This window comes from Condylostylus longicornis, unplaced genomic scaffold (assembly GCF_029603195.1).
Source record: "Condylostylus longicornis isolate FDR11 unplaced genomic scaffold, ASM2960319v2 ptg000026l, whole genome shotgun sequence".
In the NCBI taxonomy this organism is placed as follows: Eukaryota; Metazoa; Arthropoda; class Insecta; order Diptera; family Dolichopodidae; genus Condylostylus; species Condylostylus longicornis.
Genome location: NW_026577995.1, coordinates 746,156 through 764,817, shown reverse-complemented (window position 1 = coordinate 764,817; position 18,662 = coordinate 746,156). Strand labels below are relative to the sequence as shown.

The 18,662-nt window shown below is 29.2% G+C and overlaps 4 protein-coding genes across 6 annotated transcripts; 2 read left to right on the top strand and 2 right to left on the bottom strand.

Annotated features, from left to right (window-relative positions):
* Window positions 1-216: 216 nt before the first annotated feature.
* LOC129607014 (WD repeat-containing protein 44) lies at window positions 217-7,223 on the bottom strand. Its single transcript, XM_055517703.1, has 11 exons — window positions 7,036-7,223; window positions 6,742-6,925; window positions 6,084-6,173; window positions 5,306-5,444; window positions 4,407-5,241; window positions 4,145-4,345; window positions 3,406-4,009; window positions 3,191-3,322; window positions 2,313-3,140; window positions 2,109-2,240; window positions 217-2,043 (listed from the first exon to the last, which is right to left on the bottom strand). The coding sequence occupies exons 1-11, from the start codon at window positions 7,107-7,109 to the stop codon at window positions 1,891-1,893; spliced, it is 3,372 nt and encodes a 1,123-aa protein (XP_055373678.1). The 5' UTR covers window positions 7,110-7,223; the 3' UTR covers window positions 217-1,890.
* Window positions 7,224-9,083: 1,860 nt separating this feature from the next.
* On the top strand, window positions 9,084-12,081 carry LOC129607054 (cleavage and polyadenylation specificity factor 73). The gene is made up of 7 exons (XM_055517751.1): window positions 9,084-9,328; window positions 9,403-9,564; window positions 9,619-10,342; window positions 10,410-10,715; window positions 10,992-11,253; window positions 11,346-11,791; window positions 11,846-12,081. The coding sequence occupies exons 1-7, from the start codon at window positions 9,258-9,260 to the stop codon at window positions 11,933-11,935; spliced, it is 2,061 nt and encodes a 686-aa protein (XP_055373726.1). The 5' UTR covers window positions 9,084-9,257; the 3' UTR covers window positions 11,936-12,081.
* A 113-nt stretch (window positions 12,082-12,194) lies between these two features.
* On the bottom strand, window positions 12,195-15,150 carry LOC129607055 (protein claret segregational). Of its 3 annotated transcripts, XM_055517753.1 has the most exons (6): window positions 15,103-15,150; window positions 14,940-14,995; window positions 14,229-14,414; window positions 13,767-14,168; window positions 12,967-13,707; window positions 12,195-12,906 (listed from the first exon to the last, which is right to left on the bottom strand). In XM_055517753.1, the coding sequence occupies exons 3-6, from the start codon at window positions 14,401-14,403 to the stop codon at window positions 12,197-12,199; spliced, it is 2,028 nt and encodes a 675-aa protein (XP_055373728.1). In that variant the 5' UTR covers window positions 14,404-14,414; window positions 14,940-14,995; window positions 15,103-15,150; the 3' UTR covers window positions 12,195-12,196. The 3 variants fall into 3 exon arrangements, with proteins under 3 accessions (XP_055373728.1, XP_055373729.1, XP_055373727.1); XM_055517754.1 differs by lacking the exons at window positions 14,940-14,995; window positions 15,103-15,150 and having other exon boundaries at window positions 12,967-13,209; window positions 13,291-13,707; window positions 14,229-14,530; XM_055517752.1 differs by lacking the exons at window positions 14,940-14,995; window positions 15,103-15,150 and having other exon boundaries at window positions 14,229-14,530.
* A 1,033-nt stretch (window positions 15,151-16,183) lies between these two features.
* Window positions 16,184-18,601, top strand: LOC129607052 (DNA polymerase iota). Its single transcript, XM_055517749.1, has 2 exons — window positions 16,184-17,743; window positions 17,804-18,601. Exons 1-2 carry the CDS (start codon window positions 16,366-16,368, stop codon window positions 18,535-18,537), a joined length of 2,112 nt encoding a protein of 703 aa, XP_055373724.1. The 5' UTR covers window positions 16,184-16,365; the 3' UTR covers window positions 18,538-18,601.
* Window positions 18,602-18,662: the final 61 nt, after the last annotated feature.

Below are 18,662 nucleotides of genomic sequence, written 5' to 3'. Positions count from 1 at the left end.
TAACATAGTAAAATATAAAAGACTATTAATTCTTCATTATTTTTATATTAAATTAATAAGACTTTAACTGATTTTTCTTTTTATTACATAATACTAAACATATCTATATGTATTTCTACATAAAACTTAACACAATTTTCACTGTATTACTTTATTTTAATTTTTTTTTTATTCCTTTTTACACCATTATTGATTTGATATACAAAATATTCATACAAATTTTTAATATCTTAAAATTTCGATATATTGGAAATATAGATAATTTCAAATAAATATTCAAATAAAATTAAAGAAACTGATAAATTAAAAATTTTCTATTTATGATGTAATAATTTAATCTTGTGAATTTAAATAGTAAAACAATTAGGTATAATAATCAAGTTTTAATCAAACTATTATTTCAATAAATGTAATTTAATTTCTTTAATATTTAACAAAATGGTACTATGCTGGACTAAGCATAGATAAAATATTCTCAGAATCTTCTACTCGGATTTTCTTTCGTAATAAGCATTTTCTGCAAAAAATTATGGTCTGGTTTATCAATAGTGCTTAAAAAAAAAACAAATAAAATAAACTGAAATAGAACAGTTCTTATAAAACAATTTTATACACTTTTGAATTTAACAATTTAATTTAAATTTGAGGTAAGATAAAATAAATTTGATATCATTTTGCAGTAATTTCTTCTAATTTTTAACAATTCAATAAAGTAATAATGTTAAAAATTAAATACGGGGAACAATGTTAAGCAATATTTCTTTTTATAAGTAGTATGTACATATGCACGTAAATATTATTTCTATAATATTTGAATGAAATAAAATTTTAGCTTTACGTATTCCCTGACATCCAAAACGCAGTATAAATGTAGCACCACATTGTACCTGCGACCCAATACTATAGAATAAAAAATTTACACAATGTATAAATTGCTTAAATTATACAAATTGCCAAAAATGGTCTAAACAAACAGCGTAGTGAAAAAGTCAAGAATACAATACAGCCGTTTTAAAGATTTATACTGTATAAAAAAATATTAATACTACAGCTTAACTGTAATAAAACTTTTTTCACTGCATTTTGGACGTCACGAATACTATTGCTCTGCAACATACAATTATTGTACATATTTTACAAAAAGAAAAATTTAACCAACAGATTTTGCAATCCTCCAAAAGTATTCACAAAATGTGAATTATATAATTAAATTACATTCATTAAACTAACGTCTCCTTTTTTTTTTGTAAAAAATCGTTTACATTATATTTTATTTTGATAGTAATTAATTTTATAAATTTACATAATTAAAAGTACATACAATAAAATTCTCTTTTGTTTAGAAAATGAAAAAAGTTATAAAAATACGATCACAAAGTAACATAGATGTATGTAAATAATATTGCTATTTATAAAACGTTCTCTTCCTTTTTTTTAATTAAATATCAAACGAAAAACTATAATAAAACATGCAAAACAAAAACAAATGTGCGCAAAGCTGTAAAAAAATATCTATGTAAACATACATACATTCATATAAATATATATGTATATAAAAATGAAGTTATAGCCATATAAATATATATATGCATGTATATGTGTACAATCGTTATTCTTTAATTAATCTCTTAATGAATACTCGAATAAACTTAAATTTGAAATTTTAGTAAAAAATATTTAATCTTTCCTTTTTTCATAATGGCTTAAAAATTACATCAAAAAAGGATAATTAACATATTTATACTAGATCGAACAATCCAACTGTTCAATTTTTTTTTAAGTCAGTATTTTTGAAAATATTTCATTATTATTTTTATAGTATAATTTATGGTATATAATATATATGACGTAATAATATAAGTAAATTTTAATTAACTTTACATTTGTGTTTTATTCTATTGCGGTATATGGCAAACTGCTATGCTTAGGTTTTGTTTTATTTATAAATATTTTAATAGCGCCATTAAAATCTGCACTAACTAGTACGTATCCACAACCTTTTTTCCTTTGCTCTACTAGAGGATCAGCTTTTATATTTGGAAGCTAATCAAAAAATAGGAGATATGTATGAACTTATTGAAGTAAAAAATTAATATATAAAAAATTACGTTATCATTTGAAATTTCATCATCTGGTTCTGGTTTTATAACAGCTTCCGGATGAGGAGCGAAAATAGAACAGGTAACTTGGGCATTATGAGCTTTTATACCTTCCCAAAAATCACTTCGATCTCTTCGTACCTATTACAATAAATAATTTCATATTATTACTTATTTTTAATTAAATTTTTGAAATTGATTGATAAAATTTACCGAACTTAATTTAGCGCAATCATGATTTGTTTTCCATATATAAATACATTGATTTTCAGAACCAGCGACAATGTATTTACCGTCGTGACTAAATGATGCTTTTATTTGAGAAGAAACATTTAAATAACCTTTATATTTGCAACTCAAATTTAAATCTCTTAAATCATATAAGCGTATTCTACTATCATTAGATGTAACTAAAATTTTGTCTTCACCTGGCATTGGTTCAATACCACTAATTTTTCGGCCTATACGATTTTTACCCCTTGTTGAACGCACATTTATTTGTGTGTGATACTTTAATTGATCAGTATTATAAAAAATACAACGGCCGTCATATGTTCCAACTACAGCAAATTGCCCATTTTGACAGAAATTTGCTGCTGTTATTAGCTTTATTTGACCGTCAACTTCATTCCAAAGCGCCACTTTTTTATCTGGAATGTTCCACAGCCGAAGTTTGCCATCTAAACTACCACTAAGAAAATAACGATCATCACGTGGATGAAATGCTATCGCGGTTACAAAATCGATGTGTTGAAAACAACATAAACATTCTTTGCGTGAAATATGCCACAATCGCACTGTTTTATCCATTGAACTCGATAAAATAAAATAATTTTTTGACCAAGAAACATCTAACAAATCGGACGTATGCCCAATATATGAACAAAAAGCTTTCGGCATGAAAGGACCTGTTGTTTTATCAGCTGCAGTTGCAGCCATCGCATTTGCAGCTTCCAAATCTATTGATAATTGTGATACTAAAGATTCTTGACTCGGAGTTGGAGAAGACTTCTGATCTGTACTGTATTTCGTACGCATATCCTACGAAAAAACCGATAGTATACTCTATATATTCACTAAAATATACTTACCTGAAAAAATGGATATGCATCTTTAAGCACCCATATACGTAGAATCTTATCCTGACCAGCAGTAGCCAATAAACGAGCACAAGAACTAAATTTCATGCACCAAACAGCACCAGTATGTTCGCCGGAGAGATCCTTGATAAATAGTTGTTTTTTTTTTAATTTATAATCATAAATTCAAATAATTCTTTTTTGCTGAAATTTAAATAAAAACTTACTTGAACATGTTGCAGTTTAGCGAATTCATAGGGTCCTTTATTTGAGCTAGAAGCTTTAATTTTGATATTTAACTCAGGATTTACCACATCCACTATATCAGCAACATCCTCCTTGTGTCTAGCGTGAGAGACTTCAGAAGCTAAAGATTTTGCTTTATCTACTGTTTTCCGCACAGTTGATCCAAAGAACCTCTTAATTTTCTGTGTTCTTTTTTTTAACCTACCATTTATATCTTCCGTCTCCAGTTCTTCCTCTTCGCCTGGCTGAACTTCTACATTAGGTGGTATTCCAATTATACTTTCCTCATCAGATTCTTTTTGGTTAACCGGCAAATGACCGTACAATTTATGAATATGGAGAGATAGGGGGTTCCAACCGTCAGGTGTCGGTGGAGGTCGAATGGAAGATAAAGGCATATTTTCACCGGTATCTAAATTTTTTACAGGAACTTGATCTAATATTTCCTTGTCAGTCAATTGCTTGCCAGAGTCTGTTCTAGTACGTACGTAAATATTCATTTGCTTTAGTACATCCTCATCACCAGCAGATTTTCGTCGTTGTTCATTTGCTGAACTTCCTTTCTGAACTATTTGCGAATTGTATCTAAAATAAAATAATAATATAACTAATAATAACTTCCAGTTGCAGTAAATTTTTAAAGTTCATTAAACAACTTATATCTGATCTAAATACGCTAAAAGTATTTAATAAAGCTTTAATAAAGCTTAAATACTTTACCTGCTCCCACTTCCTAAGCTATTTGAACCAGTGCCAGCTAATTTTTGTCTTGGAGTGTCTTCATTCAAAAGTTTTTCAATACGCTCAATTTCTTCTTGAGAGGGACCTTCAGCTTTGTTAGCGACATCATCCATTGGTTGAACAACATAAACCCCTTGACTAACTTTATATAAATTAAGGCCTTGAGTAGGGTCGATCGAACTGGAAGATGCAATTAAGAATTTCAGTAACATTTAAAAAAATTATTTTCATAAAAACTTACAAATATCGCACTCGGCCGGGAGCTGAATTACTCTTTGCACTATTTGAAGGGCTCGGCTTTGAATATACGGAAGTTGATGAATTACCCAATGAGTGAGATATTCGATTTATGGAGCCGCTACCAATTGAAGAATTTACCTCGACAACAGCAGTAGAATTAGGCCAATTAGTTGTAGAAGAAGTAGTGGTGGTTACAGCAAAATTCCCAACATTTGAACTGGATGGTTGTTGTTGAAGTAAAGCTTGGAATTCTTTTGATTGGTTTTCTGCCACCTGACACCAAGTCTTTTCTAATTCTTTAACAAGATCCCCACATTTTTTACTGATGCTTATACTATGTAACGATATCCTATCATCTTTCTCTATGGGAGGTAACTTAAAACCTTCATTCATGTTAAACTGTTCTGAAGAGCTACTAGATATTTTTCTTGGCTTTTTCTTCTTCCTTGGTGGAGCTATAGGACCGCTTGAAGTAATGCTATCGGTTGTTTTTGAATGTGCCAGCTTTGTACTTGCAATTACGTCCGGTTCTTGTAAAACAATTTTATTGTTACTGTTTGAAATACTTTCACAAACACCACTATTGCTACTATTACTTGAGCCCTCTGGCGAAGTTTTAATCGTACTTTGTTCTTTAACACTTTTGCTTTGTTGACTCAATAATTGTAAATTACTATCTTTGTTAGATATTATTTCTTTTTCAGAATTAGGAACCGCAGATACAATATTTGACGTAGTACTAGAACCAGTAACTGGCTTTGAAGATGTTGTTTGCGTTACACTCAACGAATTTCCTAATAGAGAACTGTGAGCGGATTCCCGATCAATGCTTAACCCTAAAAATGAAAAATGAAAACAAAATATAATTGCAAAAGTAAATTATTCTATTATATTTTATACCTGATGGATCAATACTCCCAGCTAAAATTTTACCAACTCTCCCTAAAGAAGTCATACTTTGAATACTAAGCGTATCATTTTCAATTATACGAAACGGATGAGTCGGTCTGTTCGTATATACTCCATCCGAGGAACTATTCTATTTATGGTTCATTTTTTTTATAAAAAAAAATATATAAAAAAAGAGCTTGGTAAAAACATATATAGATACATATTTAGTTATTTATTGTGTACAAGTACTTGCAAAATAAATTGTTGAATATTTTTATATGTCTCCATATAAACACAGAGTAAATTTTAATTTAAATTATTAAAACAAGAAATAATAGTTAATATTTGCTGTCACACAAATATTTTTATATAAGTTTTCCATTATCATATAAAACTGAATTTCTGCCTCTGGCATAATATATTGTTTTATTTTATAACAGCTTTAAAAACAAAAATACTATGAGTTCAATATAAATACATATGTGATTTTAAGAAAGTGAAGTAACTCATAAGTCATACTGGTTTCAAAATAGTGAATGAGATGAGAGAAAGAGATGAGTTTCGTTTAAATTTATTATGAATGAAAATAAGAGTAAATTTTGAATAAGCTTGTATGCACTATAAATAATTTTATCTTTTATTTTTTTTTCTTTGTATTTTTGTTTAAATATTCTCTGCAACATTAAAATTAACGCCACAAATATGGTTAGAGGAACTCTAATTTGAAATTATATAAAGCAACTTATAAATTTTAAAACCAATTATATAACAAAAAAGTAAGCAATACCTGCGAATCAGGTGTCAGCGTATTTCCAAGATTTTCATCTTCATCATTTTGCATGCTATTACGAAGATCACGAAAGCGTTGTCTACCAGACTACAACAAAAAATAATTTTTGAAATCATTGAAAATGTGCACTTTAAAAAGCTCTTACTTAATAATTTTTTGTTTTTTATTATAAACTAATGTATTATAAAAAAAAATTAAAAGGACTGCCTTTGAGTTTAAAAAAAAATCTGTGCAATTATTAAAAATGGTTCTATTAATGTAGGTGTAAAATTTTTAAATACCAATAACTTTTCAAGGTAAAGTTTGATTTTAATATGATCTAGATAATATTGTTGACTTTAACATTACTTTTTTTGGATACATAAACTGCGTAGGAGATATCTTGCGTATTTCAAGCAAGGTAACCAAAAAGTTCGTAAATATGAAGGTTAAACTATTTTTATAGTAAAAACATCTTACTAGTTTTACATTTTAAACTTCTTACAAGTTTTATAACTGACGTTTATGTGACGAATTCAAAGAAATAATAAATATTTACCTATGTACATAATATAATTATAAAATGCAAATAAAATTATTCCGCAAAAACTAACTATAAAAGAATTCGTGTAATTAAATCATTTTAATATTTTTTTTGTCTTTTTTTAAATTTTACCAGTCCCAAGGGTTTTGGTTCCACAAACATATGTTGATCACTAGAATGTCTGATGGATAAATTAGGACTTCGTGTTGTTGGTGTTTTATTAATTATGTCATCTTCGGTAGTTTGTATTCGGATTTCAGGCTCTGGCTTAGATAAAGTATAGTCGTTTCCAGTTACTGAAGGTCTTTGACTTGACCTGTACAATTAAAAACAACTTTGTACATTTTATAATACAATAAAGTGCTAAAGTTTAGAAACCAATGTCATACTACATATTGATAATATATCTTTATTAAAATTTGATACCTTATTGATAGTCTTGTTGTGTCCTCAGCATCAAAATATTCCTCAGAACTACTATCCGAATCAACTTTTGCCATTGTAAGATTTAGTTTTTAATATCTTAACAAGCATTAAAATACACTCATTTTAAAAAAAATAAAAGTTATTATTAATCCTAATGAATTTGAAAATTTTCTGAGTCATTTCACAAAAATATGAGCTGTCAAAAAAAAAAAATTAAATAGAGACTGTCAATGTCACAATGGTTAACAGAACTGCCAACTTTTAACATACAACTGTAAACACAAAAAGCATATTTTCAATTAGCCAACTTTTTATATCTTCGTCTTTTAAAACAATTTTCTGCTACATTCAAACAATTTACAATTATAAGGAAAAAAAGGATACAAATTTATGATCTTAGATAATGTGGATATCACGGAAAGCTTCAACAGCTTAAAACTTCTAAGTTTTAGTGTTGTTTTTATTAAAAAATCTTATACATATGTAGTATTTAATTTTTCAAATTCATTTTTATTCATTACATGTTCCTCACTAAAAATGATATATACGTATTAATACGAGTAATAGCTCAGTGATCAATTAGGGTTAAACTGCATGCAACAATGATAACAAAAAATAGATCACATTTAATTACAGATCACCCATTTAATTAAAAAACCTATATTTACGCTATGTTTTATCTTATTTCTGTCAAAAATGATTGACAAAAATAGAACCGATTTCCATTTTTTCCTTAATTTAAATTTGGATGAAAATGATTGATCTATGATGTTTACAAAATCAATCTTCATCAATCTCAATCATGATTGTCATCTTTCATTGCATGTATCACCGTTTTCTTTCAAAACATATTCTTAAATGTATGTAGTCAAAAAATAGCTCAATTATTTTTTATTCAATTTAATATTTTAAAACTAGGCAGGAGGCTTTTTATTTATTGAAATTTAACTGAATTCAAAAAAAATAATTAAAGAAAATGTTGATAATTTTTCCGAAATACATATAATTGATTTTAGGCGTATGAAAAGAAAAATCTCTTTTATTCGGAATAAAATACTTTTATTTTTGCTAATATATTTCGTCCGCTACATACGCACTTCATCAAAGCTGATTTTCTCCTTAGAATGAAAATCAGAGGGATGAATTATTTTTTAACTTTTTTCTGGTGAAAAGGCTAGAGATTTTATACAAATTATTAAATGACAGAATAAGCTTTTATTATGTTTGTTTTAAAAATCAGAGATATCAGACCAGTGTTGTTAATTTTACTACAATTGTAGTTTTTTACTACATTTTGACATTCCGTACTACTATACTACGCCAAAGCCATTTTTACTACTTTTTTGCATTTATACTAGAAAACGTAGTTGTATTTTTCCTGCATAAACACTTGTACGATTCTATTATTCTATTTATTCTATTTCTTCTTTTATTAATTCATTACAATATTCTGTTTCAAACTTGTGCTTCTTAAAATTAAAAAAGTTAAAAATACATATAATTGTTTTTATAAACGAAATCTGATTTGAAATCAATTTTAAACAAAAAAATATATTTAGGCAGATTGCTTACTTTTTGTTCGGTGTTAATGATAACCTCAAATTACTACGCTCTCGGCACTACTTTTTTTGAGACAAAATGCAATAATATGCATTCTATTTGCAAAAATTCTTTTCACTCTTAAGTATTCTAAAAAATTTTATTTTCAAAGAGGGTTTGCTCAATAGAACAATATAGGAGTATTATACAATATAGGAGTTTATGTCATACAATAATATATAATATTATGAGAGAATATAATACTCTTTGTATATAAGACTATTTATACACGCTGAATAAGGTTTATTAAAAATTTTACATTTCTGAAGGAGAAATAAAAAATTTCGATATCTACATAATTTTTTTCTCTAAATTAAGGCATTTAAGGTCTTTTATTGCACTGGCGTTTGTATTAAACATCGTTGATTGCTTTGCGACATGTTCTATCTCTATATTCCAAATTCTGTATACATACATATGTATGTAAATACAAACGGCGGTAGGCCCGGTATTGTGACTTGTGTAGTTCACAGATGTTAAATGAAATATGTGTTTAAATAGGTTTTTATCACATTTGATAGAAAATGCATAATTATTAATTATTATGTTTTAAAATTATAAATAAAATACAAAAAAAGGTATAAAAATCTTAAATTAAAAGTATTAATTAAGGATCAAAAAATATGGCAAATAAAAGAAAAACTGATGAGATTGTGCCAGCGGAAGAAAGTGATTTACTTCTCATTAGGCCACTGTAAGCACAAAAAGCCTATTTTCAATTATACATAAAATTAATTGAATTTTAAATTGTAATAATAATGAAACTAGGGGTGCTGGACAAGAGGTTGGAAGATCTTGTATAATGCTTGAATTTAAGGGAAAGAAAATAATGTTAGATTGCGGAATTCATCCTGGTCTTTCTGGAATGGATGCGCTTCCATATGTTGATTTGATAGAGGCTGATGAAATTGATTTACTCTTCATATCACAGTATTATTTAAAAAAAAATCAATTATAAGTTATTATATCAGATATTTTTATCAGCTTCCACTTAGATCACTGCGGAGCCCTTCCTTGGTTTTTAATGAAAACTAGTTTCAGGGGTCGTTGCTTCATGACCCATGCAACCAAGGCTATTTACCGCTGGATGTTGTCAGATTATATTAAAATTAGCAATATATCTACTGAACAAATGCTATATACTGAAGCAGACTTAGAGGCAAGTATGGAGAAAATAGAAACAATAAATTTTCATGAAGAACGCGATGTAATGGGTGTAAGATTTTGGGCGTATAATGCTGGTCATGTACTTGGCGCTGCGATGTTTATGATTGAAATTGCGGGGGTAAAAATTTTATATACGGGAGACTTTTCGAGACAAGAGGACAGGCATTTAATGGCAGCAGAAATACCAACAATGAAACCGGACGTATTGATCACAGAATCTACATATGGTACACACATACATGAGAAGAGGGAGGACAGAGAAAATAGGTTTACGTCACTTGTACAAAAAATAGTTACACAAGGTGGTCGTTGTTTAATTCCTGTTTTCGCGTTAGGCAGAGCACAAGAGCTTTTACTCATTTTAGATGAATATTGGAGTCAGAATCCGGAACTTCAAGATATTCCAATATACTACGCCTCTTCTTTGGCCAAAAAATGTATGGCCGTATATCAGACTTATATAAATGCAATGAATGATAAAATAAGACGACAAATTGCGGTTAATAATCCGTTTGTTTTTCGTCATATTTCAAATTTAAAAGTAGGTGCTATTACTAAATGTTATTGTATTACTAGGCTTCTTGTTTACTGTCATTTTGAAAAAATAGGGAATTGACCATTTCGAAGATATAGGACCGTGTGTGGTGATGGCGTCTCCAGGTATGATGCAGAGTGGTCTTTCAAGAGAATTATTCGAAACTTGGTGTACAGACTCTAAGAATGGCGTCATTATAGCAGGTTATTGCGTTGAAGGCACTTTAGCTAAAACAATACTTTCGGAACCCGAAGAAATTACAACATTATCTGGTCAAAAACTTCCTCTTAATATGTCAGTTGATTATATTTCATTTTCGGCTCACACAGATTATCAGCAGACTAGTGAATTTATACGATTATTAAAACCAGCACATGTGGTATTTTAGTTTAGTACCTTACTCTATATCTCTCTTTTTAGTCACTCAAAAAAAAGATTTCGTAAAAATTTTTGAAACTATAATTTATTAAACTTGTTTTTCTAAAATATTGTGAACGAATTTTTATATACATAATATATACTCATAATAATAGTAAAGATACAATTTAATATGAGCATGCAATTGAAAATTATATCAAGGGTGGGTAGAAGAGAGATACAGAATGAGGCTTCGTTTTCAAATTATTTTTCTCAAACATTTTTCACGTGCAAAAAGGTGCTTGTTCATGGTGAGCAAAATGAAATGAGTCGATTGAAATCAGCACTTCAACGAGAGTACGAATCGGATCCTAACACAAATATTTGTTTTCATAACCCCCGTAACACCCATGCTGTAGAGCTTCACTTTAGAGGTGAAAAAACGGCGAAAGTAATGGGAAGTCTTGCTGCAACTAAGCCTGAGCCTGGAAACAAGCTATCCGGTATTTTAGTTAAACGAGGATTTAAATATCATCTATTATCAGCATCAGATATTTCAAGTAATGATATTAATTATAATTTTTGTTCAAATATTTTTTACTAAAAGAATTATAGAATCACAAAATTTTATTTTACTTACTTCTTATTTCAGAATATACTGACATGACTATTTCAATGGTTACTCAACGGCAAAGCATATCATGGACAGGATCGTTAAATACCTTGAAGCTCTTGCTGGATCGCGTAGGAGGACCGGGAACTGTCGAAATTGTAGAGCCTGACAAAAAAATTCGTGCATTTAATTGCATAGACGTGATTGTTGAAGGAAAAATTATTATTATGGAATGGCAAGCAACACCTGTCAACGATATGTTCGCTGATTCCGTACTTTCTTGCATAATGCAAACTGAAATGGGTGGCACAAATTTGAAAGGATCTACAACAGGAGGAAAACCCGACAAAACCCATTTCAAAGAATGTCTAATAGAAACATTTCAAGATATTTTTGGTGAACACTCAGTCCCAAAACTGTTTAAAGGTGATATTTTACCGGTCACAGTCAGTGGGAAGAAAGCTGAAGTTAATCTTGAAACCTTGGTAAAGTTTAATAAGAAAATTTTTAAATTACTTTTTAATTCCTTACATATTTAGGCTGTTACTTGTCCCGATGACGAATCTTTGCGGCAAATAGTAAATACGGCAGTTACAAAGTTATACCAAGCCTTGGTGCATATAACATAATTATTTTAAGATTTTTAATTGATACGATTTTTTGCATAAGAAATTGAAAAATTTAAAATAATTATATTTAGTTTATATTAATGTCATTTGGATGTAATACAATGAAAGCCTATATAAAAAATTTTATATTCAACAAATAAACAATTGTAAAAATATTGAAATTTATCGAAAATTCATTTAAAACAATTCTTTCGTTTTTTGTAAATTATAATTTTTAACAACTGCACAAATCAATTATATTACACAAACAGAATTTTATATTTATAGAGAGCCCGATACATTTAAAAATCTATTCTTCTTCGCTTTTGCTAATTTACAAGAATTCACTGATTGAGCAAACCTTAATGATTTTACAGATTCAACATAGCAGTCTTGCAATGGTGATACATTAATGAACATCAAGGTTTTAGAATTACCGCCTAAACTTGGCATTAGCAAGTGGGTTAGCTTGGAATTTCTATAAGGTATATAATCCTGCTTTTGAAGTAATGCCAAAATTACGTTTGTTAACTCGCTTAGAGAACGATTAATATTTTTCGTTTCTGTCATCCTTATACTTGTCTTTGGACTCTCAGATCCAGCTAAATCCACTAAATTTATAGTTCCAATAGAAATTTCAGATTTTTTCTCATGATTACCAATCAGATCAATCCTTGTCACAGCATGTGAACGAGATGATCTTTCATTACCAACTGTGGCTGCAGTAGCCCGATTTTGTTTAGCAATTATCATTAATTGCTTTAAGTGATAAGCATTTGTTACATGTTCTTCCGTTATATTACTTACATAAATATCGTTTTTGCTGTTTTTTACCATTCGAATTTCCATATCTTTTTGTTCATTACTTAAAAGGTCATACAGTACCTCGTTATATATTTCTAAGAATGTTGCTTTTATTTCATAAACCCATCCAAGTCGTTTATATTGCTCAATAGACTTAAATAGCAAATCAACTGTTCTCGGGATTATTCCTAAAAAATAAAAAAAAATTGTCATAAAGGTGTTTGAAAACTTATCTTGTAATATACTACCTGGATTATCTGAAACTCCATCCATTGTATAAGTTTTTCCACTACCAGTTTGGCCATAAGCAAAAATACATATATTGTATCCATCTAAAGCAGACTGAATTAAAGGTGATACCATTTCAAAGACATCCTCTTGTGTAGATCGAGGATGAAAGACGTGGTCGAAAGTAAACCCATTTGTAGCAATCTTATTTTTTACACTTGAATTTGCAAAATCCAAATTAGTTATTTCTAAAGAACATTCATCTAAATAATTCCAACCACAAAGAAGTTGTTCACTTTCATTTTCAAGTGGCGGTCTTACTCTACAAAATACTCGTATATTACCCCTTAAATCCATAATTGTGTTATGAAGCTCTTTTCTTTCCATGTTGTAGCGGAACAACTGCTCTACATTGATTTCTAATTCATGAGTTAAAAAGTCAACGTTTTCTGCAAGATCTTTATTGCTGCTACGTAGCTCTGTTACTTCTTTTGTTATTAATTCAAGTTGTTTCGAATTAGTTTCGAATTCCTTTTTTATTTGCTCGTAATCTCTAGTGATATCGCCAAGATTTTTTGTTAAGCAATTTATTTTTACTGTTTGTGCATTATTTTGCTGTTGTAAACATTGTAATTGAGTTCTCTCACGATGTAGTTCAGTTTCTAATTCAAAAATTTGATTTTGAGACTCCTCATATTTCTCCGGCAGACTGTCTAAATTACCAAGCTGTTCTTTTGCAGTTTCGAATTTTTCTTTAAGAACTTAAATTCAAAATGAAAGTTGCAACTTCAATTGTTTATAAATAAAAAAAATTTATTACCTTTATGTTTTTCCAATAAATCTGCAAATCGAGCTTTATAATCATAAGCTGGGATTTTTTTATTTAAAGTTACAACAGTTGTTGATTTATTTGGGGCTTTATTTGTTAATGATGTACTACTGGTCTTGTTTAATATAGCTTTTTTGTTTGTTAGTGAATTCATTTTTTCGTTTTTGGTTTTTGACATGTTTGAAATGTTAACAAGCTTCTTTGTAGCAGCTGTATTTATGGTTCCAAAGCGTGCAACTTTCGCTGGAATGTCAGGTAAAACTTGTTCATGCCTTTTGAGGGGTCTTGATATGTCTTTAATATCTCGAAGATCGCAGACAGAACGACTCCTCCTTAATCTTATACGTTCTGAAGCATTCTTCTTCGGAAGCTCGGGAGATCCCGCCCTTAAAGCTTTTAAAATATTTGGAAGTAAATTTAAATATTCAAATTAAAAGTACTGGGATCATTTACCTTTTGTATTTACTCTTTGATTTAAATTAGTCAAGTCTCTGCTTAGAGGCAAACATTCTGAAAATTGTTTTAAAATCACTGAATTTGATTTTAACCTGTCCGTCGGTAAAATTGGTTTTGTACTTAGAGTTGTAGGCTTCTTCAACCCAGATGGTTTAGGTAATTTGGATTCCATTTCACGCAGTCCTTTAATAAAATATTTCAATATTTTTTTTTAACAATTTGTTCCAATAAACAATTATTATTAGGCCAAAATTAATAATCTTATAATTTGAACCAAACGTTACATACAAACTCTTTTCAAATATAATTCTTTTGCTTTTGACTTTATTTACAACCCAACAAATAAGTACCTTTTTTGGTTTGTTGGGATTTAAATTTCAAATTAAAAAATTATACGGTTTTTATTTGACATTAAGCTATGTTGCAGCGGAAAACTAATGAACTAAATTTGCATATTTATATTAATTAAAAGTCTTTTTATAATTGTATACTGGGGAATACCTTAAAAACTAAGAAGCTAATTTGGCGAAAAAAGCAGTTGTTTTCAGAAATAGTGAATCTAAAATTGTAAATACAATATCATTGACACTATTTTGAAGCAAAAATTTCAAAAACTAAATCGTGTTGTTATAAAATAAATTTACGTCCAAATATCGATTTAAAAAAGATATTTTTGGTATCATCAAAAAACTTCGTAACAGCACATACCATCTACTTATTTGCGGTGTTGAGATCTTTGGTACAGCTAATTGGTGTAAATTGTGCTAGATTAGACAAAATACAATGCTATATTATGCCAAATTTCAAAAACTTGATAATTTAAAAATTTTAGCTAAAAATAAAAAAATATTTTTATTATTTAAATTTTAACCTGTAGATGTGTAATAAATTTGAATCAGTGCCAGTGGTTAAATAAAATAGATGTGATTCAACATTCACACAGTGGAAGGTGTCTATAAAAATGAAACGTTTAGAACCTTTTTTCAAAAATTTCTTAGAACGGTGTTATGTCAAAAATGTACTTGGCATCTTTTAAAAACTCAATGCAAAACTAAGATTGACTTAAAATCAATCTTAGTTTTGCATTGAGCATTATCTCAAATTTGGCATTAAAAATGCTAATATTTCAACTAAATATATTGGTTTGGATACTAACCCAGCATTTACACGTACAAGTTACTTGCAAGAAAGTTGCAATACATACAAAAATTTTACTAACACATTGAAATATTTCTACTTGCTTGTTTACTTGCAGTTCAACTTGCAAGAAAATTTTGCTGCCAGTAATTTGAGCAAGTAATTTGACATATTGAGAAATTCACAAAAAAAAATTTGTTGTTTTGATTTTTTTTTTTTTAATTTAAAATTTTTGAATTTTGTTTTGAAAAAATTAAACTTAGCAAACTTATGGTTTCTAAAATTTATAAACAATTATATATATTGCTAGTTGTTTTCTTCTCAAAGGAATTTTCAAAAATTAACTTGCTAAACGCCTACGTCATAATAGCAAGTAATTTGACATTTCGAAAAACTAATTGACAATTAATATTATACAAACTTGCGTGCAAGTAACTTGTATGTGTAAATGCTGGGTAAGGTTTGCGCAAGAAAATTGAACGCACGTAACGAAAATTCAAAAGTATTTTTATTTACTTTAAAAAAAATTTTACTGCTGTATTTACTTATAGATTACTTTTGATCAGAAATTTTACCCATGTTTTTAAGAACAATATTGTTACAGCATCCTTTATAAAGTGGAAAAATTTCAAAAGTACAATGTTTTTCACTTGTGGCCCGTGGGAGAAAGTTATTGTTCGATTGAAGCAGTTAATTTAGATTTTTTTACTATAAGCACTGGAAACATTGTTATTATGTTGAAATGGCAGCACATTTAAAATCATGGCGGCTTATGTCAATCACATAATTTCGTCATATTTGATATTACTCTTAGTTTTGTCTTTTGTTTGGTTTGTGTGATGTAGAAATTAAACTTCCATACAAATTTGGAGTGTAAGTTAAGTTAAGCAATTAAATGTAATTCAATGGAAGTTGCAAAGAATTTTTTTTTAAATTCGCAAAATTTAATTTAAGTATTAAATTTGTTAAATTATAATTGTAACTCATTACATCAGCTATGGATAGTTATACATCAAGCAGTAATATTTGTCCTACACACTCAAAAACCATAATACACATTGATATGGATTGTTTTTATGCTCAAGTTGAAGAAATAAAAGATCCTTCTTTGAAAAATAAACCTTTAGGAGTTCAGCAAAAAAATATAGTTGTTACTTCTAATTATAAAGCCAGAAGCTATGGAATAACAAAATTAATGCTTGTTGATGAAGCCAAAAAACTATGTCCTGATTTAATATTAGTGCCTGGAGAGGATCTTACACCATACCGACAGATGTCTGCAAAAATTTTTGAAATTTTACATAAATTTACACCGTTGGTTGAAAAACTGGGATTAGATGAAAACTTTTTAGATGTGACTAACATTGTTTCAGAACGTCTTAATGGAAATTTCAGTGATGTTGTTTTTGAAGTAAAAGGTTGCGTTTATCCACCGAATTTCAGTTTAGACGACTGTTCTTGCGGATGTGCACAAAGATTGTGCGTTGGGACTCACATCGCGAAAGAAATTCGTAGTGAACTATTTAGAACACTGGGAATAACGTGTTGTGCTGGAATATCTTACAATAAACTTTTAGCTAAAATTGTTGGTAATAAAAATAAACCTAATAATCAGACGGTGCTTGTTTCAAGTAAAACCGAACAATTTATGAGAGATTTAAATAATCTAATGAAAATCACAGGTATAGGACAAAAGACTGAATCATTACTTTTGGAAAATGGTATTGCCAACATTACAGATTTGCAGAGATGTGATTTAGAAGTTTTAAAGAAAAAATTTGGTTACGAAATGGCAATCAAATTGAAAGATTTATCTTTTGGAAGGGATAACAACTCTGTACGTTCAACTGGTAAACCGAAAACAATCAGTTTAGAAGACTCGTGTCGTCCTATTTCTGTAACAAAAGATATAGAGGAAAGATTTCGTTTGATGTTAATGAGATTAGTGGGACAAGTATCTGAGGATGGAAGAATCCCAGTTGCATTAAAAATAACAGTTCGAAAATTTGATCCTCAAAAAAAAACCAGTCATCGAGAAACAAAGCAAGCAAATATTTTGCCAACACTATTTCGTATATTAAGTGATGGACAAATAATGTTAGCTGATAATGGTCAGGAGAAGTTAATTAAAATCATCATGAGACTTTTCGAAAGGGTCGTAGATATGAAAAAATCTTTTAATATTACACTTTTAGGATTAGCATTTTCCAAGTTTCAAGAACGAAAACATGGAGTTTCCCCATCTATTGCAAATTATTTTATTCGAAAAAGTGATCTTGAAGTACAATCAATTACGAACTTAGTGAATAAAGGCAGCCTTAATGAAGAAATAGAACCAGATTTTCCGCAGAATTTAGAGAAGCCTCTTGAAGCAGGTAAAATTTTCAAAATTCGTACAAATAAACGACTTAGCATAATGTTTTTATCTTTATAAGCATCCACATCTAATGACAGCTTCCAAAAAAGACGTTCAACAACAACAGCTTCACCTATTCCAATGCTTTTAGATGTGGACTCCATGTCATCAGATTTTTCAGATATTTCGGAAGCGGAAGTCGAACCTTCGCCGAAGAAGAAAAGAAGATTAGGACTTTTAATAGCAAAAAGACGGCTTTCCCCTCCAAGTGAATCTGAAACATCATCCCCAAGTAAATTAAGAGTTTCGGAATTACGACTTAATTCCCGTGATAGCGATAAAGATAGTCCAATATCATCTCCAGTAGCTTCAGCCGTACCAATTCGTATGTTTAGTAAAATGAATCAAACAAGTTTTTTTACAAATGCTATCATACCGTCCTCAAAACAAATAACGCGGCCTAACTGCAACAAAAGTGGCAGTTTTAACGCTGCAAAGCCTTCACATAAAGAAACGCTGTCATTGGACAATTATAAAATGGAGCAAGATTTTCAATTATCAAATAAACAAGATCAAACTCAAACACATGTTGAAAGTTCTCTCGATGAAAAAGTGTTAGTTCCCCCAGGCGTAGATCCGGCTGTATTTAAAGATTTACCTCAAGATTTGCAAAAAGAATTGATTCAGAATTGGAGCAGGAATGCGCTTGATGTGTCATTAATGGATAATGTTCCTAATGCTCCTATTAACAGCAGAGCATCCAAAACAAACGGCGCTAATACATTGCATAGATATTTTATAAGAAATAAATAACTTATTGTTTATTCTCTGGAATCGTAGCTAATGAAATAAAATAAAAATTTCAATATTCATTGGAGATTTGAAATTTGCATCGAAAGTTGCTCTCATTTCTTCCCATTATATTTGTGCATGGATTA